At 49.1% G+C, this 24727-nt stretch overlaps 2 protein-coding genes and 1 long non-coding RNA gene across 6 annotated transcripts in view; 2 read left to right on the forward strand and 1 right to left on the reverse strand.

The window, feature by feature from the left end:
• Sez6 (seizure related 6 homolog) overlaps positions 1-5019 on the forward strand; it is a 47326-nt gene extending 42307 nt beyond the window's left edge. For 2 of the 3 annotated variants that reach the window (XM_006977448.4, XM_076542943.1), the window contains 9 exons: positions 203-341; positions 453-649; positions 1181-1375; positions 2459-2650; positions 2731-2928; positions 3199-3237; positions 3486-3603; positions 3689-3791; positions 3945-5019. In XM_006977448.4, coding sequence (XP_006977510.1) covers positions 203-341; positions 453-649; positions 1181-1375; positions 2459-2650; positions 2731-2928; positions 3199-3237; positions 3486-3603; positions 3689-3791; positions 3945-3977 — 1214 coding nt within the window. In that variant the 3' untranslated portion in view covers positions 3978-5019. The remainder of the gene's footprint in view (positions 1-202; positions 342-452; positions 650-1180; positions 1376-2458; positions 2651-2730; positions 2929-3198; positions 3238-3485; positions 3604-3688; positions 3792-3944) is intronic. The other variant, XM_015996236.2, reaches the window with a different exon arrangement.
• A 3459-nt stretch (positions 5020-8478) lies between these two features.
• LOC121831371 (uncharacterized) lies at positions 8479-10191 on the reverse strand. Its single transcript, XR_006074746.2, has 2 exons — positions 10116-10191; positions 8479-8647 (listed from the first exon to the last, which is right to left on the reverse strand). It is a non-coding gene; the product is annotated as an uncharacterized LOC121831371 (long non-coding RNA).
• Positions 9699-24727, forward strand: part of Phf12 (PHD finger protein 12) — a 50554-nt gene continuing 35525 nt past the window's right edge. Inside the window, exons 1-2 of one of the 2 annotated variants that reach the window (XM_006977450.4) lie at positions 9699-9922; positions 10562-10743. In XM_006977450.4, the coding sequence (XP_006977512.1) occupies positions 9857-9922; positions 10562-10743 (248 nt within the window). In that variant the 5' untranslated portion in view covers positions 9699-9856. The remainder of the gene's footprint in view (positions 9923-10561; positions 10744-24727) is intronic. The other variant, XR_013041755.1, reaches the window with a different exon arrangement.

The raw sequence follows: 24727 nt of genomic DNA on the forward strand, positions 1-24727 counted from the left end.
CACCAGGGGGTGGGTCTGCCAGGGCAGTGAAAACAGGGTGGGCACCCAGGAGCAAGCCACAGAGCCGGGCGCCGGAGGCTCTGTCGTGTGTGATTGATATTTCCCCCTGAGGGAGGAGGTGGGGACCCCTAGCGGTGGGGGTGGGCACTCTTGGACGCCATATTGGAGAGAATGGGCCTTCCCGGCCTCCCCTTCCTTGCAGCCGTGTGCAGCGGAGAGATCACAGACTCTGCGGGCGTGGTGCTCTCTCCAAACTGGCCGGAGCCTTATGGCCGAGGGCAGGACTGCATCTGGGGTGTGCATGTGGAGGAGGACAAGCGCATCATGCTGGACATCCGAGTGTGAGTGCCTCGGGTCAGGCAAGCCGGCTCCGGAGGCTGGGGACACCTCTTGTCCAGCCCATCTTGGGCCCTTCCCCCAGCCTGTCCTGCCCTGATCCTCCTCCTCTACAGGCTGCGCATAGGCTCTGGGGACGTACTGACCTTCTACGATGGGGATGACCTGACGGCCCGGGTCCTGGGCCAATACTCAGGGCCCCGTGGCCACTTCAAGCTCTTTACCTCCATGGCCGACGTCACCATCCAGTTCCAGTCAGATCCTGGGACATCGGCGCTGGGCTACCAGCAAGGATTTGTCATCCACTTCTTTGGTGAGCTTGTCTCTGTCTGACTTGGATTGTAGATTCCCAAATCACGGCAGGGCAAAGAGCGCAGGGCAGCAAGGAGCCTGGATGGCCTTTCTGACAAGCAGAACCTGGGAGGGCACCAGGCATCACCAGGAGCCTCTGGTTAGAGCAGGAGAGATTTGGGGAGGCAGCAAGAACTTCCTAACAAAAACAGGAACTAGAGAAAAGTGCCGGGGCCTTCCTTTCCGACAGTCTTGGACAGAAGTGATTTCCCTCACCCTGCTTTGCCCATCTCTCAGGCCTGAGGATCTGGACACATGCTTCTGAGGGTTGAGTCAAAGCCAAGAGGACAATCCTGGGATCTTGGGAGGCTCAGTGATGTCAGGGGATGGGCAAGAGGGTGGGGCTTGAGAAGGGAGGCTGAATCACTGAGCTTTCCTGGGCCAGTGTAGGCCCAGGATAATCGGCAGGGACCAAAGGGACTCCGAGTTGGCACCAGCACAGTCACTTTGGTACTGGCCAAGGGGCTGCATCTCCCTGCTTCTGTGTCTCCAGAGGTGCCCCGCAATGATACATGTCCAGAGCTACCCGAGATCCCCAACGGCTGGAAGAGCCCGTCACAGCCTGAGCTGGTGCACGGCACAGTGGTCACCTACCAGTGCTACCCTGGCTACCAGGTGGTGGGATCCAGTATTCTCATGTGCCAGTGGGACCTAAGCTGGAGTGAGGACCTGCCCTCATGCCAAAGGGGTGAGTGTGCCCGGCCCCATGGTCCCTCCCAGCCTGAGTCCCGCGTTCTCAGAGAAAATCCAGCACTGGGCCTGTGTCTGCTAGTAGTCTTGCTCTTCCAACTTGTCCCCTCAGTTTCCTTATCTGTGAAATAGAGATGATTCCCTTGTCACAGGACTTCCAGGTAAGTCCTGCGAGCATTCCCTGGCTGACTGGTGACCAGGCAGTGCTGACCTTAGTGAGTGGGAAAAGGATACGTCAGCAAAATGGTAGGCACAGTCAGGCGTGGTGTGTCACATGCCTGCAATCTCAGCATTCAGGAAGCTGAGGCAGGAGGATCAGGAATTTGAATACTGCCTAAGGTATGGTGTGAGGCATTTATCTCCCCCAAAAAGGTGTGTGTGTGTGTGTGTGTGTGTGTGTGTGTGTGTGTGTGTAAGGGGGGGGGTGGCTGAGTGGCTAAGAGCACTTATTGCTCTTGCAGAAGACCCAGATCTGGTTCCCAGCACTCACATCAGGCAACTCAGAGCCTCCTGTAACCAGTTCCAGGGGATCCAACACCACCTTCTAGCCTTGGTGGGCATCCACATGTATGCAGTACACATAAACTCTGCACACACACATACATTTAAAAAAATGAAGCAAAGAAAACCAAAAGGCTGGGGATATAGCTCAGTGGTAGAGTACCACCTGGCATGCATGCCATCCTGGGTTCTAACACCAAAAAAGGAAGATGGAGACATTTAAATGAGAGTAGAGCCATATAGCCTGGCATTAGCTGGCCTGTGCCACCTGAACAAAACCAGGGCGAACAGGCCTTTCTCTTGTCCCTCCCCGAGTGTCTCTAACCTAGACTGGCCTCAAGCTTCTATGAAACTGAGGATTACTTTGAATTTCTGATCCTCCTGCTTCCACTTTCTTAGTACTGGGATTACATCCACCATCTGGAGTACTGGGATTACAGGCATGCACCACCAGCCCGGGGTTATCTAGTGCTGTCCGTTAAATCCAGGCTTTCATGCATGCTTCCAGAGCACTCTTCCCAACTGAGCCATGCCCCCAGACGCTGAGCCTTCCCTGCTTTTCCTTCCCTCTCCGTCACAGTGACATCCTGCCGTGACCCAGGGGATGTGGATCACAGCCGACGCCTCATATCCAGCCCCAAGTTTCCTGTGGGGGCAACTGTGCAGTATATTTGTGACCAGGGCTTTGTGCTGACGGGGAGCGCCATCCTCACCTGCCATGATCGTCAGGCTGGCAGCCCCAAGTGGAGTGACAGGGCCCCCAAATGTCTCTGTAAGTGTCGAGTGTGTAGGAGGGGGCCCTTTAGAATGAGGGGGACCTGACACCTTCACCTGACTCTGCCCGCCTTGCAGTGGAACAGTTCAAGCCCTGCCATGGCCTCAGTGCCCCCGAGAATGGCGCCCGCAGTCCTGAGAAGCGGCTTCACCCAGCAGGGGCCACCATCCACTTCTCCTGTGCCCCTGGCTATGTGCTGAAGGGCCAGGCCAGCATCAAATGCGTGCCTGGACACCCCTCACATTGGAGTGACCCCCCACCCATCTGCAGGGCTGGTGAGTGCCACTGCTCCCTTAAAGCCCTGTCTGGACCGAAGCGCTGTTGTAGTAAAGCAATTCCACGTTGAGAATCAGAAGCACCTGCCCACGCCCCTTCCTGTCCCCCAGTCTCTGCCCGTCTCTGATCTAACATCACCAAGACAACGCAGGAGTGGGCTCTCCCTGGTCAGTTCTTCCCCCATGACCAGCCCACCTCTGTGCTCCTTGCATTGGTGGCTTGGTCCATCAGGCTCACCCACTGCCCTTGGCCCTCCCCTCTTGTTCCAGCCTCTCTGGATGGGTTCTACAACGGCCGTAGCCTGGATGGTGAGTCCCCATGCTTGAGAGCCAGATCTGGTGGTCCCGCTGCACTTGGTTCTCACAGCTCCCAGGCTGTGGGTTCCCACAACTGGAAGGCAGAGGAAGAGCAGTTGGGGCCTAGAAGAGCACAAAGCTTCTTCCCTTCCCCAGCCAGCTAATGGGAGCTGGTCTCTGAATGCCCTTGAGAAGGGAGGGGACATAGGCTCTAAGGGACAGGGACATCAGCTCCAATCCCACCCACCCTTTGCTTTCAGTTGCCAAGGCACCTGCCACCTCCAGTGCCCTGGATGCTGCCCACATGGCAGCTGCCATCTTCCTGCCACTGGCTGCCATGGTGCTGCTGGTGGGAGGTGTGTACCTCTATTTCTCCAGGTGAGTCTGGCTTCTCTTCCTCTTCTACATACCCAGCTCACCCCTGCCCTGTGCTCCTGCCTCACCGGCTCCTCTGTTCTCACAGGCTCCAGGGGAAAAGTCCCCTGCAACTCCCCCGAACTCACCCTCGCCCCTATAACCGCATCACGGTGGAGTCAGCATTTGACAACCCAACTTATGAGACTGGAGTAAGTATCCATGTGGGCCTAGATACCTCTTCAGGACTCAGTTCTCTGCTCCCTTGGGTGGATATCCCTGTGGGTCCTGCCAAGTCCCGCCTCTGCCTTGGGAAGGTGGCTTCTGGCCCAACCAATCTTCTACAAGTGTCCAACTCCCCGCAGTCTCTTTCCTTTGCAGGAGACGAGAGAATATGAAGTGTCCATCTAGGTGGGAGCAGCCTGTGGATGCGCACGCAGGCCTGCATCACAGGCCAGTGGCAGGGCTGCCGGCTCTCTGCTGTCCCTTCACCTCCTGTACATACCACCTGGGAAGAGACACCACCAATCCCTCAAGACGTTGTGCCCTTCCCTGCCTGCAATGCCCACAGTGACCTGTTTTCTTGGAGCCACTGCCCACTTCGGGCCCTTCTTTGGGTCCAAGTCAGGGGGCACCTGACTTGGATAGAACATAGCTGGAGCACATTACCACCAGCCAACATTCTCCTGCTTCTCTTATGCCCTGGCCCTCAGGCCTGGAAACTTCAGGCAGAGCAGAGGCACTTTCTACACATTGCCATCATCCAGCCCTGGCATGTGGGGACTCCGGAAGAGCTGATTTGCAGCAGTGGAAATGGGACCAGAGTGCCCCTCACAGGGCCATCACCAGTGGCCAAGATGATTCTCAACGGTGACCTTTTGGTAGTCCTGGCATGCCAACACCAGCCCCTCAGGGCGATGTCTGGTCTTCTCTAAAGGCTCAGAAGTGGAGTTATGCCTTCTGCCCTGTCCCGGGGAAGGGAGGATTTTAAGGAATCTTAAAAGGTTCAGGGACTCTGTCCTAAGCTCAGGTTGGGCTTCACTGGACACTCATGCTCCACACCAAAGCAGGACACCCTACTGCTCCCCGGCATCCCTCTACTCTGAGGAGGGACAGACCTTCCTTGATGTTTATCTGGCTGTCACAAATGCCCCCCTTCCCCACGAGTCCCTCTTTTGAGCCACTCACCATGCACCTGCTTCCTGCCACTGGGTTATGGCACACCAGGAGAGGGCAGGTACATTCTGGAGAGGAGCAGAAGTCCAAGGACCCAGGAACGTGGCACAGAACTGAAGTGAGAAATCCCGAGGAGGAAGCCCGGTCCAGACCGAAGGCCACTTTGTACATATGATGTATTATATGGGGTCTGGGCTCCAGCCAGAGAACAATCTTTTATTTCTGTTGTTTCCTTATTAAAATGGCGTTTTTTGGAAAAAACAATTCAGCAGTGTGAACGGTGCTTTCTTGGAGGGAAGAGAGGTGGTAGATGAGTGTGGTGTAGATCTTGGCATGCGAAGACCTGCTGGACCCACCAATCAATCACCCCCAGATTTTATGAGAAAAGGTGTTCTATATAGTTCATTAGGTAACACTGCCCCGAAGACATCAGTGTCACAGATGGCTGCTCAAGTGAGAGTCCCTGGTGATTAATACCACAGGGATGTGGGGACTCGCGAACTCAAGTGCTCATCCACCCCAGTGCTTCATTTCCTCCTCTTTGCCGTGGCTAGAACTATAGATTGGCCCAGTCCCAAACCCCTTTAGTACCGCTGGACTGCTGACAAGGCCCCACGTCTGGTGCAACTTTCCTTCTGCTTCTTCCTACCAAGTGAAGCTTGAGAGACTGGAATCAGACGGAACCCCTGTACACAAACTGGCTAACTTGGATTGGCCTCAGAAAACATCCAGACTGTGAGCAGGACGACAGGGCACCCTGGGGGCACAGGCAAGAGCCCTCCCCCTCGGCTCTTTAAAGTGGCTGCAGAAATCGCTTCTCGGCCTTTTGGCTAAGATCGAGTGTAAAGTGGCTGCAGGAAATATACATACAAGTAACATCTTACAGACTGAGCAGGTTGTACTTATGTATTTAGAAATGTGTGTGTGTGTGTAGTCACATATGTATATGACAACAATTAATTTTAAAAGATGTCATGAATTTGAAAAGAGCAAGAAGGGATATATGAGGGGAGCTGGAAGGAGGAAAAGGAAAGGAGGAATGATGTAATTATATTATAATCTCAAAAAATAAAAGGTGGGTGGTGGTGGTGGCCCATGCCTTTAATCCCAGCACTAGGGAGGCAGAGGTAGGCAGATCTCTGAATTCAAGGCCTATCTGGTCTACAGGACAGCGGGCTACACACACACAAAAATCCTATCTAGTAAAAGCCAGAAAATAAAAATAAAGTGTATCCAGCACTCAGGAGGCAGAGGCAGGCGGATCTCTGTGAGTTTGAGGCCAACCTGGTCTACAAAGCGAGTTCCAGGACAGCCAGGGCTTTTACACAGAGAATCCCTATTTCAAAAAACCAAAATAAATAAATAATAAATAATAAAATTTAAGAAGTGGTGGCTTGCCCTTCTCTATGGCCCCTAAAGCCTTTGGAGATGAAAGTATCTTCCCAGGAGGGAGGCAACAGAGAATTATGGGCAACCGGAAGATAAAAGACAGAAATCCCTGAAAGGAAGACCAGCATCCACTAGCACCTTCTGTTCCTACCATCTTCACCGGGAAGATGTGGATGTGGACCAGAAATTCCTCCCAGCCTCTGCCTCTTTGCCGCATGCACACGTCTGGGGGTTCCAGGTCATTCACAGTGCAATACCTACGTTGACCACAAGAGGTCGCTTCCAAAGGCTTCTGCATCCCACCTGCTCTCTTTCCTGGAGTCCCCTTGAACACCCTGAGCTGGAGCTCTCCAAGGTGGTACCAAGACCTGCCCCCCCCCCCCCCCCCACTGGGCTGACCTCATCCTTCAGGCTCCAGAAGAAAGGTGTGTGGAGTGATTTGTTCCTCTGGCACCTGTCAACAGAGCCAACTCTCATTTTCCTCATTAGCCCATTGCCCGCTCCTGCCTTCAGCTGCAACGGCTGTGTGGCTCCAAGCGAAGCCTTGCTCACTGGGCATGTGCCAGCAGCTCACTTCTCTGTCCAGTAATACCTTCAGGCTGACACAGCAGCACAGCTGTGCTCCGGGCAGTAGGAAGGAAGCCAGTGAGAGAGGGCATATGAGGTTTCAACTTCTGAGGTCATGTGGCATGAAGGAGGCATGAAGCCTGGCCTCTCCGTTCAAGGAACCTATCTCAGCCCTCTCCTCTGAGAGTCGCACCTCAGTCCTATGGTTACTAATCTATTGTGGCCATGGCGACGTTGGAAGTCCGAGAGCTGCCAATTTGCATGACATTCTCCACTTCTGCGTGGCCTTAGTCTTTCCGGGCACCAACACAGGGCCACCGGAGAAGTACAAAGCCACACACACACCTAAAACTTCACAGTTATCCATATCCTTTTGACCTATAGTTCTGACTGTCCCAAAAGGAGGAGCAACAGTTCCTCAGAGACAGTAAACATGGTGTAGTGGACACATTCTGACCTATGAATCAAGAAATGTTTCCTTTTTAGGTTTTCTACAAATGCACTACGAAACCTAAGCAAATCACTGCTCCACTCTGGAAATGCAGAGTTTAAATCAAATAGTCTCTATGTCCCTCCCAGTTTTACGACTCTGAGAATGATGTGTGTAGTAACATAAAAATGAGTTTAGGTGGGGGGGTGGGTGGAGAGATGTCTTAGTGGTTAAGGGCCCTGGCTCCTCTTCCAAAGGACCTGGGTTCAATTCCCAGCACCCACATGGCAGCTCTGTATCTCAGTTCTGGGGAATCTGGCTCCCTCACACAGCCATACATGCAGGCAAAACACCAATGCCCATAAAAATAAATAAATCTTTTTAAAAAATGAGTTTAGATGTCAGGTGGTGATGATGTACACCTTTGATCCCACCACTCGGGAAGTAGAGGCAGGTGGATCTCCCTGAGTCTGAGGCCAGCCTGGTCTACAGAACAAATTCCAGGACAGCCAGAGCTGTTACACAGAGAAACCTTATCTCGAAAAACGAAGGAGAAAGAGAAGGAGGAGGAGGAGAGGGAGAAGAAGAAGAAGAGGAGGAGGGGGAGGAGGAGGAGGAGGAGAAGAAGAAGAGTTTATGAACAGCCAGGCATAGTAGCAATAGTAGCACACGTTAATCCCAGAAATGGAACCAGAAGCAGAGGTAGTCGGATTTCTGTGAGTTCATGGCCAACCTGGTCTACATAGCGAGTTCTAGGCCAGCTAGGGCTTTAGAGTAAGACTGTCTTTGGAGAAAAAAAAAAAAGAAAGAAAGAAAGGTGGGAGGGAGGAAGGGGAGGGGAGGGGAGGAGAAGGAAGGGGAGGGGAGGGGAAGGGAAGGAAGGTAGGAAGGAAGGAAAGGAAGGGAAAAAGGGAGGAAGGGTGGGAGAGGGAAAGGGAGAAAAAAGAAGAAAGGCAGGACACAGTTGTATTGTCACTAATGTTAATTAACGTCTAGTGGGGTTTATTCATCCAGTCCCCTTCTCAATGGCTTCATCCGCAGTTAGGCAGAAGTATCTGTCCATATCGGAAGGCGGTAATAAGGGGATAACAGCGCACACCCAAAGAGAAATATGTCTCTCTACCCAGAATTTGAGGCGAGGGGCTCAAACTACAAATCCCAGTACCCTTCCCAGCAGGCTCCCCATCCCCCGGCCCCAGACATCCTACGGTACAGGGCAGCGTCTGCATATGAAACTACAACTCCCACAACTCATCAGACCCATCGCGATTCTTACTCCCAGGGTGCAACGCGTTCCCGTTCACCCTTGAATACTGCGCCGCGTTGCAAGTTGGGGATTGAAGTCAGCTGTAGGCAGGTAGCTGGGCGTTGTCAGGATTACGGACTGTTTGGGCTTTTGACTTCCTCTTTAAGAGTGGTTCTCAGGGACAGTGGCTAAGAGAGGGTAGTAAGAGGCAGCTTGAACGGTCCTTGGTTCCATCGCGATGCCAGGCAGCGATGTCCGTGCTAAAATTAAGTGTCGAGAGCGGGAGTTAAGTGGAAACAGCAGCCATCCAAACCGCCACCCGAAGCGTCGTTTTTTGTCGCAATGGCTTTTTTTTTTTCCCTTTACCAATATGGCGGCCTGCTCCAGCCACACCTGATGCTGGAGGCAAACAATCCACGACAACGTGCCTATGAGTACTACTGCCGCCGACAGCACACCAGCGCCACACAACCTCACATCTTGGTGACTGAGGACTCCAAGGGCAGGGTAGCCCAAACCCCCTTGCCAAAATGGCGAAAGGAGCAGCTTTCTTGTGCAGGCCGCCAGGTGACAATACGCCTGCGCGGGAGGCGGGCGCGTTGTTAGGGGACGGGAGGGTGGCGACCCAGCACGCCTGCGCGGGAACACAGCCCCCGGTCGGCACACAAACACCAATGGGCGAAGCGTCCCCAGGTTCCTGCGGCTGCGCCGTGACCCCTACGCGCTTTCCCAGGCGCCTGAGCGAGGCCGCAGGCCCCGCCCTTCCATCCCAGTACGCTGGCGCACGGCAGAAAGGCGGTCCTTCTGGGCTCCAGGCGAATGCCAGCGCGGCTGCGCGCAGGGGGGTACCCCATCACCGCGGCTGCGCGGGAGCCGGGCCGCCGGCTGTCACTGCGGTTGCGCGCGGCGAGCGGCGATCCCGGGGCGCCTGCGCGGGTGGCTTTGCGGGCGCTCGCGGTAAGTTTGCGCCAAGTGCGCGGCAGCCGGGACGCAGACGGCGGCAGCGGCGAGAGGCGGAGCCCGGGGACCACCCCCCACCATCCTCCCCCGAGTCACCTCACGTCTCACAACCTCACCTAACCTCTCACCCCCCCCTCCGGTCCCCCAATCCCGGGATGGCAGCGCCCTCCAGCCTTCCCGGCCGGACCGGCGGTCGCCAGCGCCAGCTTTAGCCTGTGGGCCTAGGCCCCGCCGAGGCCTGACCCCCCCCTAAGCCGGGACCCACTGTGCAGCCAGCCGCCGGGCCGGGGCTGAGGGGTTGCTCCCCTCTCACGGCCCTTGGGGAGGACGCTGCCGTCCCAGGGACTGGGGGCCGGGGGGTGGGGGGGAGCCAGGGCGAGGAAGTCGGAACCTGTGTTGGGAAGAGAGAAGGGGGTCGGGGGTCAGGAGTGCCCCCTTCCTCCGCCTCCCCCCTCCCCCCGGGGCTGGGGGGGCCGGAGCAGAGAGCGCCCAGCCCAGGAGGTGGATGAATGTGGGAGAAAATGGAGACCAAGACGATCGTATACGACTTGGACACGTCGGGGGGGCTGATGGAGGTAAGAGTGGCCCTCATCCCCTTCCCCCCAGTGCCGGGAGGGAACCTCCGCCCCACAAAGCCGGCCCTAAGCTCGAAGCGCCAGAGGGCCGGGGAAGGCGGGGGCTCTTCCTCATCCAGCCTCTCCCTCCCGTCTTTGCAATTTGGGGGACCGAGCCCGAGCTTCCGAGGATGTTTGCAGCAGTTTCACCTACCCGCCGCCCTCGATTTGCTCTCCTGAGGCTTCAGCCCACTCCATTTCATTGCACCGGCAGGCCTCCCCACCCCCTTCTCGTCGGCCCCTTTGTGCTTCCCCCTGCACGTCCGGGTACCAAGCTTCGGGCCTCTCGGAGCCGGGCTTTGGAGTCCCCCACTGTCCATACAAGGAAGTGGCGAGAAGGGAACCGCGCACCCTCTCCCCATCCCCCTACCCTGATCCTCCCCATTTGGAAGGAGCTTTTCTCGTTGTTGTGCTGCAGGAGCGCAGTTAGGGTGGGCTCCCCCTGGTTCCGGGGACCGAGAGGTTCTGGAAGCAGCCTGGATGGGAGGAAGGAGGACAAAAGGGGGGAGAGGGGTGGGTGACGGAGAAGCCGCGCCTCGGGGACTACGGGCCGCCCGGGAACTCCGAATGTGCACACATGCCGTTTGTATGTGTGTGCAGCAAATCCAAGCTCTGCTGGCTCCCCCCAAGACGGACGAGACTGAAAAGCGGAGTCGGAAGCCGGAGAAAGAGTCCCGGAGAAGCGGCAGGGCCACCAACCACGACAGCTGCGATAGCTGCAAGGAAGGTGGGGATCTCTTGTGCTGCGATCACTGCCCTGCCGCCTTCCACCTCCAGTGCTGGTAAGGGCTGGGGACCCCTTTGGAGCCCGTTGGCAGACCCTACTCGGCACATTCCTTCACCAGGCCTGCAGAAATAACGGGCGCTTGCAGCCGCTAGCTGACTCTGCAGCCGCTGGGGCGAGCGCCTCTGCGATCCCGGCTTTTGCCGGGATCCGGACGATTTGCTGGAAGGAGCAGCGGCGTGACCCCGGGGTGGGGGTTGGGAGGAGTGAGGTGAGCCCCATCTGAGATTGGAAGTAGATAGGGAGCTGGGACTGATGGGGCCGAGTGCGGCCGGCAGCGGCGGCGGCGGCGGCGGGGGAGGAAGGGGAGGAGCTCCAGGTCCAGTGCCGCTTGGCGGCCGCGCGCTCCCGCCGCCCTCAGGGCTCCTGCCTGCCTGAGCTCTCCTTGGGGTTGGTGCGCGGAGCCCACGGCCACCCAGTTCGCCCTGGTCCAGACCCAGGCGAGCGGGTACTTGCGCCGATGTAGGAAATCATGGAGGGTGTCTCTCGAGTCCACTTCTCTGCCTTTCTGTTTACAATATGGCGACCTGCCTTTAAATTATATTTTTATTCTCAGCGCCATTTTGGCTGCATATATGATTTGCAAACGTCTCTGGGAGAACGGTGGGGGTAGCCCTTGAGCCCTTTTTGCAGCAGCTCCTCGAGGGCCAGGGCTAGGATCTCGCCGGCTTGATCCCTTTCTCTGCAGCTTGCCCCCTGTTGCCACTCCAGAGCTGCCTCCCTCCTCCCTCTTCCCTCCTCCCTCCCTCCCTGCTCTGCTGCCTCTTAGGAAATCGGGCCGAGTTAGACAATTAAAATTGCCCTTGGGCGCCGATTTCTCTTCCCTGCTCTGGATCAACGAGCCCTTCGCTGCAAAATTCTTTGCTGCTGGGGCAGGATTGTATTTGGTGGCTCCGGAAAGGCAGTTTTAAAGAGCTGAGAGCTGGAAAGCTGTTCGTTCTCTCACCCCAACTGAATGGGGGGAGGGGAGGGGTGGATCGCCGGGGCTTGATCCTTCTCATCGCAGAACAATCCGGCAAAAAAGATAGTTTACACTATCTTCTGCCAGGAGACCACCTTTCTGCCCTGCACAAAAATCCCACATCTGCACTTGGAACCCAAATAGCCTCTTGTTCTGTTCAGCAACAGTTGACTGAGGCTAGTGTCTGGGAGGAGAGGGCTCCTGGGGTCCGGTAGGGGCTGTTCTGTGAGGCAGGGAGGTAGGGCCCTCCCACTTAGATTGGGAGGGAGGGGATCCTGGTTTTTTGTTTTCTCTTGATTTGGTTTTTGTTTTTTTCTTTTTGTGCTGCTCTTTTTAGCTGGTGTTGCCCATTTTAAAGCCTTTTGTTTTATAAAAAAATGTTTAAGGGCTCTCTCCCCAGTTCCATCTACAGTCCATCTCTTGATTTGTGGAATAATGCCTGCTGTATTTGTACTAATTGCAGGTTTTATTAGACAGATGACTGATACTGGGCCAATTAAGACTGTGGTCAGGAGTTATGTGGGACATTCCCATTACTAATTCCAAGACACTTTTGCCTAGGAGGGCACCCCATCTTGGCTTGTAATGTTCCAGGGACAAAAATTATTATCCTGGAGGAAGCTTTGCTATTGGTTTTTAAATTTTTAATATGAAGTGAGTAATGCCAGCAGTAAGGGCCTGTGGGTTTTGTTTTTAGCCTTTACTTCCTTTCAAATGTAATCCACCGGCAGAAAATGTCTCTGATCCAGTTTCTCTTGCTAGTCTTTTGTTTGGGGTGTGGGTTAAGTTAGCCTCACTCTAGCCCAGCTTGGCCTTGAACTCAGTCATCCTCCAAAGTGTACATCATCATGCCTGGCTCTCCCTTGCTGTTCTTGAGCACAGGAGATATTTGTACCTGAGTCTGTGTTGCTTATGGTTTTTATTGTACTTACTTGATATATTACTAAGCTATGTTTTAAATTTCTTCTCTTTCTTCCTTTTTCTATGATTTTTGAGACAATCTGGCTGTGTAGTCCTGTTTGGTTTGGCTTGCCTTGGTACTTGTTATATAGCCCAGAATGACTTCCAACCTATGCCCATCATCCTGCCTCACTCTCCTGAATACTGGGTTTACAGGTGTGCACCATGTCCAGCTGAATTTTTTTTTTTTTATTTTGGTCTAATATTTATTGCCTCTAGGGTGAAGTGGGTGTTAACTGAGATTGGTGATTCCTTATTAAGAATCTGAAGCATCTTAATAGCATTTGCTTCACAATCATGAGGAACAGAATTCAGATCCCAGCACCCACACAGCAAACTGGGGGGTCTTGCATATGCCATTAGCTCCAGCTTTGGGTGTATGGGGGGCGGGGCGGTGGCAGAGACAAGGGATTACTGGCGCTTAACTGGCTTCTAGCCAGGTTGGTCCAGGTCATAGCTTAGCTGAGAAAACACCTGGAATTCTCAAAGAAAAAGGCAGAGACTAATGGAGGACACCCAGTGCCCTCTGACCTTCTGCTTAGGAGTGTGCACTTGGACACATGTACCTTCACTCCTACATACACAGACACACATTAGTTTTATTTTTTTAAAAATTACATTTGTTGCCAGAATGTGGTGGCACAAGCCTTTAATTCCAGCACTTGGGAGGCAGAGGCAGGTGGATCTCTGTTAGCTCAAGGCTTGCCTGGTTCCAGAACAGCCAGGGCTGTTACACAGAGAAACCCTATCTTAAATAAAACAAACAAACAAACAAACAAACAAAAAAAAACCTTTTTATTTTGGGGTGCTGTGGAGCACAGGTGGAAGTCGGGGGTAGCTCCCAGGAGTCGTTTTTCTCCACTGTTGTGGTTCCTAGGGATTGGACTTGGGGTGTCAGGTCGCCATGTTTGGCAGCAAGTACCTTTACCTCCTGAGACATCTTGCTGGCTCCTAAAATAAATAACCTTTATTTAAAAAAAAGAAAAAAAAATTGAGACATGGAAAAAGTGTGCTATCTTTGTGCCTAAGGTTGGGCTTTTAAACTCTTAAAAGCTGAACTCTGAATCTTTTAATAGATGAGTATAAATCTTGTCAAGTTTTAACTACAGTTTCTGCTTTAGCTGGAAGGAGAAAGAAGGAGGGACTCGAGTTGTTGATGAGACTCAGGCTTGCTCAGGCTATGCATTTCATTGACTGCTTCCTCCCTTCTGAGACCGTGAATGAGAACTGGTAATCAGAGGTTTGAAAATGGTAGTGAATGAGGCAGAATCTGTTTCATATCTTCAGTGCTCCCTTGGAAAGTGTCAGTACTGGATGAATGTACCATTGACTTATCTGAGTTACTCTTTAAATCACAAAACATTCTTAAGTATGAGTGCAGGAGCAGGAAGCCATCTTGTAAATAGAATACCCTGGGTGCTTTCACTTCCTAAGTAAGGGTTTCCTCACTTTTCTGTGTTTTAAGCCACATTCTCCAACAAAATTGAAGTACTAATTCAGCCAGAGTTGTGAGGTCAAGCAGTTAATGCCTGAGATTTTGATTCCTGAGTGTGTTTTCAATAGTTTTCCTGTTACTGCTTATTTGTGTGCGGGTGAGGTTCGGTATAACTGTATTTTCTCCTGTTTTCCCTTTGAACTGGCCGAGACTGTTTCACTTAGATAAGCATAGTAATGATAGTGCCCCTTATGTACAGAGTGTACGAGAATGAGGTTGGAATTTTATTAATGCTGTGGATCATAATTTCAGTGCTGCTGTGTTTTCGTCATTGAAAGCTCTATGAGACAGTTAGGTAAGGGTTTGCTTGCCTTTAATCCCAGCATTCTAAAGGCTAGAGTATTGAGAAGTCCAAGCCTGCCTGGGCTATATAGAAAGACCCTGTCTAAAGAAAACAAACAGAAAAAAGAAAAGAAAAGCTCTGTGAGACAAGTCCTTTGTGTGGCTGTTTTAATCAGTATATATTAAAATGTCCCAGAAGTGCTTCGTTTTGGTAGGATGGTACTGGGGGTTGAACCTAGCTAGGGCCTGATACTCTCCTGCCACAGTTTCCCATGTAGCCAAGACTGTAAACCTGAAATACCAAGCCTAGACAGAAGTGATACCTACGCAAACCTTATCTCTTGGGCTTAAGACACAGCACTTAACTGCAGATTTTTCTGAGATCAATCACCTTACCGGAGGAAAGGACTGGTCACAACTTGCTTTTGTGCTGCCTTTCTATCAGGGATTCACCCACTGTGGTAATAAGTCATTCCAGTTATTTTTCTGGGTTTTCTGTGATGATCCTCTGGTTTAGGAAATGAATTGTTCTGTGCTTGGTATTAATAACCTCAGAGTAATAATAGGAGTTACTACACCTGCCCCTGGAAAACTAGAAGGTTTCCAAGTGTCCCCTGGTGATCCTGACCTTCTTGTGTAAGTTGAGCCTTCTGAAAATCTGATCTACACAGACAGATCCCTAAAAATCTGTTAAATAGTGGATAGCTGGGCTGGAGAGATGGCTCAGCAGATAAAAGCACTGGCTGCTCTTCCAGAGGACCCAAGTTCAAGTCAGGCACCCACAGGGTGGCTCACAACCCTCTGTAACTCTGCTTCCAGGGGATCTGATGCCCTCTTCTGGCTTCTGTGGATATCAGGCACACAAGTAGACATATATGTAGACAAAACACCCATACACATAAAATGATTTTTAAATTTATTTTATTATTATTATTATTATTAATTTTATTTATTTATTTTTTTAAAGACAGGGTTTCTCTGTGTGGCCCTGGGCCCTACCTGTCCTGGAACTCACTCTAGATTAGGTTGACCTCTAACTCAGAGATCCCACTGCCTTGGTCTTTCCAGTGCTGGGATCAAAGGTATGCGCCACTGCCACCACCCAGCTTAATTTTAATCTTAAAAAAAAAGTGGGCTGACGGTGGAGCTCTAGTTGATGATAGTCTTTCTGTTTGAGTTGGAGGATTATTGTCACTGATAGAGTGACTGCCACAGAGCAGCAGGAACGAGGCTACTGCAAAGTGGGTGGTTTCCTCTTAAAACGGTTCATGGAATTCTGCTCCAAACCGACAGGGACCGAAATGGTCTGATTGAGAAGTGCATCCACTTCAGCAGATCTCAGCGTGGTCCCTTCCTGTCAGACAGATTTCTGTAGCATTTGCCTCCGCGTGTTATATTTGGAATTGTTGGCTGGCTTTCCTCTCTGGTGTTGGCAGCAAGATCCAAAATGAGGTTTTCGAAGAATAAGAGTGAAAAGGTCTCTGTGCGCAGGCAAAACTAAGCTCAGCTTGGAGTTTTGCATGTTTAATTTCCAGTGAGTCATAACAAAGGTTTCACACATACAAAGGCATCTACAAGTTTTGTGCTTGAAAAATCTTTCCCTCTAAACTTTTAAGAATTTTCTGATTATGTTGTGTTTGGTTCATTGGACTAATAGGTAACCAGTGAATTAAAATATGTAGGTTTAGCCGGCTGTTGGTAGCATATACCTTTAATCCCAGCGCTTGGGAGGCATAGGCAGGCGGATCTTTGTGAGTTCGAGGCCAGCCTGGTCTACAGATCGAGATCCAGGACAGGCACCAGAACTACACAGAGAAACCCTGTCTCCAAACAAACAAACAAAAATGTGTAGTTTGTTGGGGGTTTGTTTGTTTGTTTGTTTGTTTGTCTTGTTTTAAACTCATGAATTTGCTTTCTGAGTACTTAGGAATCCGGTCCTGAGGAACTGCAGGTGGCAATGTCTTGGATTCCTTTCCCTCACTCTATCCCAGAACTAATATCATCCCACAGTAAACAAACCTAAGTTGATTTTATGCTTATTTTATTTACTTACTTACTTTGTCTTTACTGTGATGAATTGGGATCTAGATGTGTTTATAACAGTCCACTTGAAAAAGGAGTGTTCAACTTGAGCTCAGATTCGTAATGCATGCTTTTTGACTTAATGTGGGGCTTGGCTGTTAGTCTTAGATGTGTGGTCAGTACAAAGATAAAGGATACTCATTGTTTAAAAATACTAGGCTAGGGGCTGGAGAGATGGCTCAGTGCTTAAGAGCACTGACTGCCCTTCCAGTGGACCTTGGTTCGATTCTGAGCACCCATATGGCAGCTCACAACTGTCTGTAACTTCATTCCAGGGGGCCTGACACCCATGGGAAAACACCAATGCACATTTAAAAAAAAAAGAAAAAACTAGAATAGGCTAGGGGGAAGGGGAGATAGCAGTTAAAACATTTGCTGTGCTAGCAAGATGGCTGAAGTTTGACCCCCAAACCCATATAAATGCCAGATGTGTATGGCAGGCTACCTGTTAAGTCCATCCTAGGAAAGCCAGACATGCAATCCCTTGCAAGCTGGCTAGCAAGACTAGTCATATTGGTGAGCTCTGGATTTGATGGAAAACCCTGCCTCAAAGAATAAGGTGGAAGAGGAATCAAGGAAAATTCTCAACATCAACCTCCAGTTTCCACATGCACACTCATCTGCACATAGATATAAACTTTGAATAAGGCAGAGGCAGGAAAATTATCACAAGTTTAAGACTAGCCTAATCTTACCTAATGAGTTCTAGACCAGCAAGGGATACATAGTGAGACGCTGTCCCAAAGGAGTTAGGGGTAGGCTCTTTCATAGGACCTGGGTTCAATTCCCAGCACCCTCATAGTATCTCACATCAGTATGTAACTCCAGAGACTACAGTACCCTTCTCTGGCCTTTGGCATCAAGCATGCGCATGGTACCCAAACACACATGCTGTCTAACTCCAAACACATTAAAAATTTGTTTTGTTTTGTTTTTTGAGACAGGGTTTCTCTGTAGTTTGGTGCCTGTCCTGGATCTCGCTCTGTAGACCAGACTGGCTTCGAACTCACAGAGATACACACCTGGCTCTGCCTCCCGAGTGCTGGGATTAAAGGCGTGCGCCACCACTGACTGGCTCTCTTACATATTCTTGTATGTTGTCATGTGACTGAACTGTTTTTTTGTTGTTTTTTTTTTTTTTAGATTTATTTATTTATTATGTATACAGTGTTCTGTCTGCACACATTCCTACAGGCCAGAAGAGGGTGCCAGATCTCATTACAGATGGTTATGAGCCACCATGTGGTTGCTGGGAATTGAACTCAGGACCTTTGGAAGAGCAAGCAGTGCTCTTAACCTCTGAGCCATCTCTCCAGCCCTGACTGAACTGTTCTTAGTTCTAATAGCATGTACCACCACCGCCCAGCTAATTTTTTTTTTAATTAAAGACAAATGAGGTATAATTTTGGTGTATTTGTGGCCCAAATGGTTTTGAGTTTAAAAAGGAAATAGCAGATATATTAAAAGTAGGAAAGAAGGTAAGTTTTCTGTGAAATGATAGGTTTTGTTGTTTTTCTGGTGCTGGGATCCATCTAAGGACCTTTCACGTGCTGGTCAAGTACTTTATCACCTAACTATATTCCCAGCCCAGGTGGTTAGTTTTGTTTTGTTTTTTCCTTTGTCCGTTTTCTTTTTTCTTTTTTTCAAGACAGGGTTTCTCTGTAGCTTTGAAGCCTGTCCTGGAACTTACTCTGTAGGCCAGGCTGGCCTCGAACTCAAAGAGATCCACCTGTTTCTGCCTCCTGAGTGCTGGGATTGAAAGCATGCACCACCACTGCCTAGCTGCCTTTTTCAAAAAAAAAATTTTTTTGGCATTACTGGGGATCAAACCCCAGGACCTTACATTCTACTACTGAGCTACATCCCAGTTGTTTATTGTTGTTATTATTATTCATTGGATTATAAGAGATGCAGATACAAGTCCCTAGTCAGATATATGGTTTGCAGATGTTCTCTCATTCTGTTGGGTGTCTTTTCACTTCCCTTATCTCTTTTCTTCTTTTGGGGTGTGTGTGTGTGTGTGTGTGTGTGTGTGTGTGTGTGTGTGTGTGTGTGTGTGTTTTCAAATACCCTAGTGCCAAAGGAGGTCAGAGACAATGTTGGGTCCTCTGGAGCTGGAGTTAGCATGTTTAAAAATGTGTGTGTGTGTGTGTGTATGATATATATGTATATATAATTTGAATAAGGAGGTAGGGTTATTACTCTCAGCTGAATAAGGGGGTGGGATTATTACATATAGATGTCAAGAAGGCAGGGTATTATGTGCAGCTGAACAAGGAGGCAGGCTCAGCTAATCTCAGTAGGAACAGTCTTCAGGCCGTAAACATCCAGGGTGGGCTGCACACACTATTGACTTTTGCACTTGAGCCAGAGGCAAGTTTTGCCCTGGGAAGACTTTGTCATTCCCGTGGCTGAGGCACTGGTGTTCTTGACATGACTATGTCCATGTCAACAGCACACAGTCATTCAGAACTTCACTTGCTCTCCACATTTGAGTTCTATCCCTGTAAACCACATGTGAGGTAGAGAACCAGTTTTTTTAGTTTTTGTCTTTTTGAGACAGGGTTTCTCTGTGTAGCCCTGGCTATCCTGGAACTCACTCTGTAGACCATGCTGGCCTTTAACTTAGAAATTGGCCTGCCTTTGTCTCCTGAGTGCTGGGATTAATAGTGTGCACCACCACGCCCAGCTCAGACAACCAATTTGTACTGGTTGTCTTCTGACCTCCATGTACATTCCACGCAAAGAAAAAATATATATATACACACACACACACACACACACACACACACACACACACACACACACACTAAATAAATGTGTGTGTGTTTGTTTTGTTTTTTTAAGTAATACATCTCAGTGAAGAGAACCTTACTTACTATGTGGTTTGATTTAATACTGTTTCAACATTTCTGGATGACTCTCCCAGCAAAAAAATCTAAGGCTAGGAGTTACACTAGAAGAAATAATTGGAGCTATAGCTCAATTGGTAGACTGCTTGCCTGGCTAGCATCCAGGAAGTCTTGCGTTCAGTCCCCAGCACTGTATGCACTACATAAAGCAGGCGTGGTTTATACACGCCTGTGATCCCAGTGCTCAAACAGGAAGATCAGGGGTTGAGGCCAGCCTTAGATACATGAAACTCTTAAAAAAAAAAAGAAGTGAGTAAAGGCGTTTGCTGCCCAGCTTGATGACCTGAGTGTGACCCCAGGAGCTGCATGACGAAAGGAGAGAACCAACTCCTGCAAGCTTTGCTTTGACATTCACACCCAGGAAATGGCATGTGTTTATTCCCTACCCTCCCACCCATAAATTAAAAAAGCATAAAAACGTGAAAACGAAAAACAACAAAAACCCACTGCCTGCTTTTAGTCTCTTGGAGTTTACGTTTAAAAATGTTCTCTGCCTCCCTAGTGCTGGTATTAAAGGTGTGTTCCCCCATGCCTGGCTGCCTTGTTTTTGTTTTTGTTTGTGTGTATGGGTGTTTTGACAGCATGTATGTCCATGCCATGTGTGTGTGGTACCCATGGAGGGCAGAAGAAGGTGTTGGATCCCTTGGGACTGTTAGTTACAGACCATGATGAGCTGCCTGTGTAGCTGTTTGGAATTGAACCCAGGTCCTCTTTAAGATTTATTATTATTTTATAATTCACGTATATTTGTGTGTCTATATGAGTGTATATCAGGTACTGTATGGAGGCCAAAAGAGGGCATCAAATTTCCTGCAACTGGAGTTATAGGTTATTGTGAGCACCCAATTGGGTTGCTGGAACGGGTGTCGGGAACCAAACTGTAATCTTCTGGAAAAGTAGTAGGTATGCTTAACCACTGAGTCATCTCTCCAGTTCCCAAAAAGGAAGGGTTTTGTTGGTTTTTTTCCCCCCTTTAATTATTTATTTTACTTTTATGTATGCATGGCTGTTTTTCCTGCAAATGTGTCTATGTACCTTGTGTGTGATACTCACGGAGGCCAGGGGACGGACCATCCAGTCCTGGAGTTACAGAGAGTGGTAAACTCCCATGTAGATGCTAGGAATTGAACTCTCAAGTCTTTTGGAAAAGCAGTCCGTGTCTTCAACCATTGAGCCATCTCTCCAACTCCAAGTATAAAGTTTTTAATTGCCTTAGTTTGATTGGTAAAAGCATGGGGTGGAAATAACTCCATGTCAATCAGTTTTAAGCTTTTTGAACTGGTTAACAAGATCTGTCTTTTGTGCCCTGAAGCATACTCACTTGCCTGTACATATCTTTATGTAAACTTGGGGAGTAATAACTAGGGCCATGTGTGTAGTGATTCCTTGTAATCTCAGCACTTGGGAGGCAGAGGCAGGAGGATCCGGTCAGGTTCACCTTGTCTGTGTGAGACCTTGTCCTAAAAAAGATAAAAGACAAACAAAAGGATAGTAAATAAGGAATCAGAATGTAGAGAATATTTGCCTCAAGGTTTTATGTAGCTCATAGAATCAAGACAATTTTTTCTACCTTGACATGCAGGTATCATTTTGAGAGAATGAGTTATATCTTTTTCTTTTGCAAGTGACAAAATAGAAAACAGAGGGCAATAAATGTGTGCTTTTGGTTATGGGTAAGAGTGGTAATCCATCTCTAAACTTGTCTTCAATCTCCAGTGCGCGGCGCATACACTTCCCTGGGTGTGTGGTTAAATGGGCCATCAGTGGGACAGTTTCCTTGGGCTTCTAGTGGCTCTTTAATTAGTACAAACTTCTTTTTTTTATATATATATTTTCATTATTATTTATTTATGTGTACATGTGTATATATCTGTATATGTGCGTGTACCTGAGGTTAGGGCCCATTCCCTGTAGCTAGATAGAGTTACAAGCAGTTGTAAGCTGTTTGGTGTGGGTGCTAGGAATTGAACTCAAGTCCTCTGCAAGAACAATACATGTTCTTAACCACTGGGCTATCTCTCCATCCCCTGGTATAAGCTTCTCAAAATCAGTATTTGGTTTTTGTTTTATTTTGTTTAAATAGGGATGGGGTGGGTACTTTCACCACCTGTGTGGAAATCAGGATACAGCTTGTGGGAGTCAGGTCTTTGTGTCTACCATGTAGGTCCCAGGGATCAAACTCAGGTCATCAGGCTTCATGGCCAGAGCCTTTTGCCTACTGAGCCCCTTCTCCAGCCCCAGTAGTCTTGCTTTTAGGTGCCAGAATTCCAAATCAATCGATTGGAAGACAGATTAAAATCAATAATTTCTCCTATCTCATTCCTCACCTCTCCCCACCCCTCAGCACTGGGTTCCTCTGACTTAAGGCCCTGAGGGAATACAACATGATCAGCTGCATCGGCATTCACACAGGTGACACTTAGAGGACCTCTACATAACGCCAGCCTCCCAGGAGACACCGGACAGGAGTACAGCTGTCCCCTTGCCAGGTTCCTGAGAGAGGAGGACATTGTATTCCGTACAAGTCCTAGACCACAAAATTTCAGAAAGGCACTGTGGTGGTGCTGTTTGTCACCATGCCCAGGACACATGCACAGGTCACTTGTTGACTACTTTTCCCATGACTTGTAAGCAGTTAAGGAGAATAAGATGGTGACTGTTTTTCCTGCCTGTGATTCCAGGCTATCAGAATCTTCATCCTTTGAAGCTGGTTATTTCTGACTCTGGGTCTAAGCAAGTGAAAACAAAGATGAGGTTTTAGAATATCTCTATGGTAGGTAGAAGTTATTGATTTTAATCCATCAGTAAGAAGGAACCAAATTCACTACTACATACAACAGTTGTTACATTCACAATAAGTAAATCAGTACATCTTGCAGACTGATGCAATTTCCCAAGTAATGAAAAACTTCATCCACTCCTTCCGAGTTCGCCTTCCATTTGCTGTTGCACTGAATGAACATTCACTGAAAGGACTTGAAAGCCACTGGCTTTTCCTCCTGCTTTTCCCGCATGATTACAAGTGAGAGGCGTGCAAAATAAACACTGGCTAGGGAACAGCCATGCTACATAGGTTATTCTATGGGGATGATACTTTAGTTAATACAAAATGTGGCTACTCCTCTCCTCCAGTAATAACATTTGCTTTCCTGTATGTTAATCACTCTGGTATTTAATTTTTCCTTCCTTTTTTTCTGAAGAAATTATATAAATATGGGATATATCGCAAAAATGTTTGCTGGTTTTGACAGGACAAAACACCAATGGAGTGCCAGTGAGTTGGGGAGTGCCAGAACCTAACACTCGTCTTTCCCTGTCTGCTCTGTGTGAGGCTCCTTCTGAAACCAGCATGAATGAACAAGAGAGGACTCTCCATGGGTTTGATTTTTAACCACAGCCTGAAGACCTCACTTCCAATTCCAGGCCAGGCAGGGAACCTCTCAAAATTACTAACAAGCTTGAGTTCCAGGTCAAACCCAACTTGTAGCAACAGCAGCACACCTGGATTAGAGGGTTTCACTCCGTCTGACCCATACAAAGATGATGGCTATTATTTTTCTCCTGTCTTCTTTGTGCAGAGCAAAGAAGCTAGTAAAACGCAGAGAACTTGGGATGAGGCCCTGCATTATGAATTCAGGTGACAGGGACCTATCTGCTCTTGCTTTTTTCCCCACTACCATGGCTTTTTTTTTTTTTTCCTTCTCTTTTCCAGACAGGGTTTCTCTGTGTAGCCTTGACTGTCCTGGAACCCACTCTGTAGCCCAGGCTGACTTCGAACTCACAGAGAATCCACCTGGCTCTGCCTCCTGAGTGCTGGGATTAAAGGTGTGCACCCCCACCGCCCGGCTTGCCATATTTTTTTTTTTTTTTTTGGTTTTTCAAGACAGGGTTTCTCTGTGTAGCTTTGCGCCTTTCCTGGGACTCACTTGGTAGTCCAGGCTGGCCTCGAACTCACAGAGATCCGCCTGGCTCTGCCTCCCGAGTGCTGGGATTAAAGGCGTGCACCACCACCGCCTGGCTTTGCCATATTTTTTGAAAGTGTCTTCTTTAATGATTTTAGAGAGAATTCTGTCACTGACTTAAGCTGTTTGGTACTTGCTTTGCTCTGTCATTTGTGATGACTTAATCCTTCCCCTAGGGTCCTCCGGTTTTGCCTAGTATAGCTATTCTTTACCTAGTGAATAAACGGACCTGGCTAATTCTGTTAATATCGGACATCTTTGTAGGCTGTGGGGTTTTTTTGGTGTTGAAATAAGGTGTGTATATTAGCAAAGTGTGTGCAGTTAAGGTAAATAACTCATATCCAGGCTTGTGTGCTTGTTGCGTTACTTCACTTTGTATGTGCACAGATATCCCAAAGTGGGCCAAAGGGAAAATCATGGTTCTCTGAGAAGTGTGTTCAACCTCTAAATAGGGCAGTCACTAGAGGTGTAACTGCAGGGTCTGGAAGCCCGAGTCACCACTTAGCTGTGGCATCAAACCACAAGAGCACAGCCTGACAGCGTGTCCAGATCACTTCAGTCCTAAAGGATGGGGAGCTTTGAGATTTATGAGTAGAATTGGGGGTGGGGAACAAGCCTGATAATGTAGGCCCCAAGTAATTGTTTCCCTCCTCTGTCAGAGGGTAGCAAGTGAGACAGAAGTCTCTTTAATTTAATTTTATTTTATTCCTCCTCCCCACCCCCCAAGACAGGGTTTCTCTGTGTAGTTTTGGTTCCTGTCCTGGATCTCACTCTATAGACCAGGCTGGCCTCAAACTCACAGAGAGTTTGCCTAACTCTGACCCACAAATGCTGGGATTAAAAGTGTGTGCCACCACCACCCTGCATCTCTTTAATATTAAGTAAAAACTTGCTGCCTAATAAGTTCAATTTTTAAAAAAATATTTATTTATTTATTATGTTGTTTATTTATTATGTATACAGTGTTCTGTCTGCACATATCCCCGCAGGCCAGAAGAGGGCACCAGATCTCATTACAGATGGTTGTGAGCCACCATGTGGTTGCTGGGAATTGAACTCAGGACCTGAAAGAACAGTCAGTGCTCTTAACCTCTGAGCCATTTTTCCAGCCCATCAATTTTTTTATTACAGTGTGTGTGTGTGTGTGTGTGTGTGTGTGTGTGTGTGTGTGTGTACACTTGTGCACACACAAGCCAAAGCAGGAGAATTGGGGCCAGCCTGGGCGATATATATAGTGAGACCTTGTCTCAAAAGAAAAGAGAAAGAAACCAGAAAAATATATTGTTAGTATATTTAGCTTTCTAGGCCTTTATAGAGTCTTATATCCA

The sequence above is a fragment of the Peromyscus maniculatus genome, chromosome 8 (assembly GCF_049852395.1).
Source record: "Peromyscus maniculatus bairdii isolate BWxNUB_F1_BW_parent chromosome 8, HU_Pman_BW_mat_3.1, whole genome shotgun sequence".
Taxonomy (NCBI): Eukaryota; Metazoa; Chordata; class Mammalia; order Rodentia; family Cricetidae; genus Peromyscus; species Peromyscus maniculatus.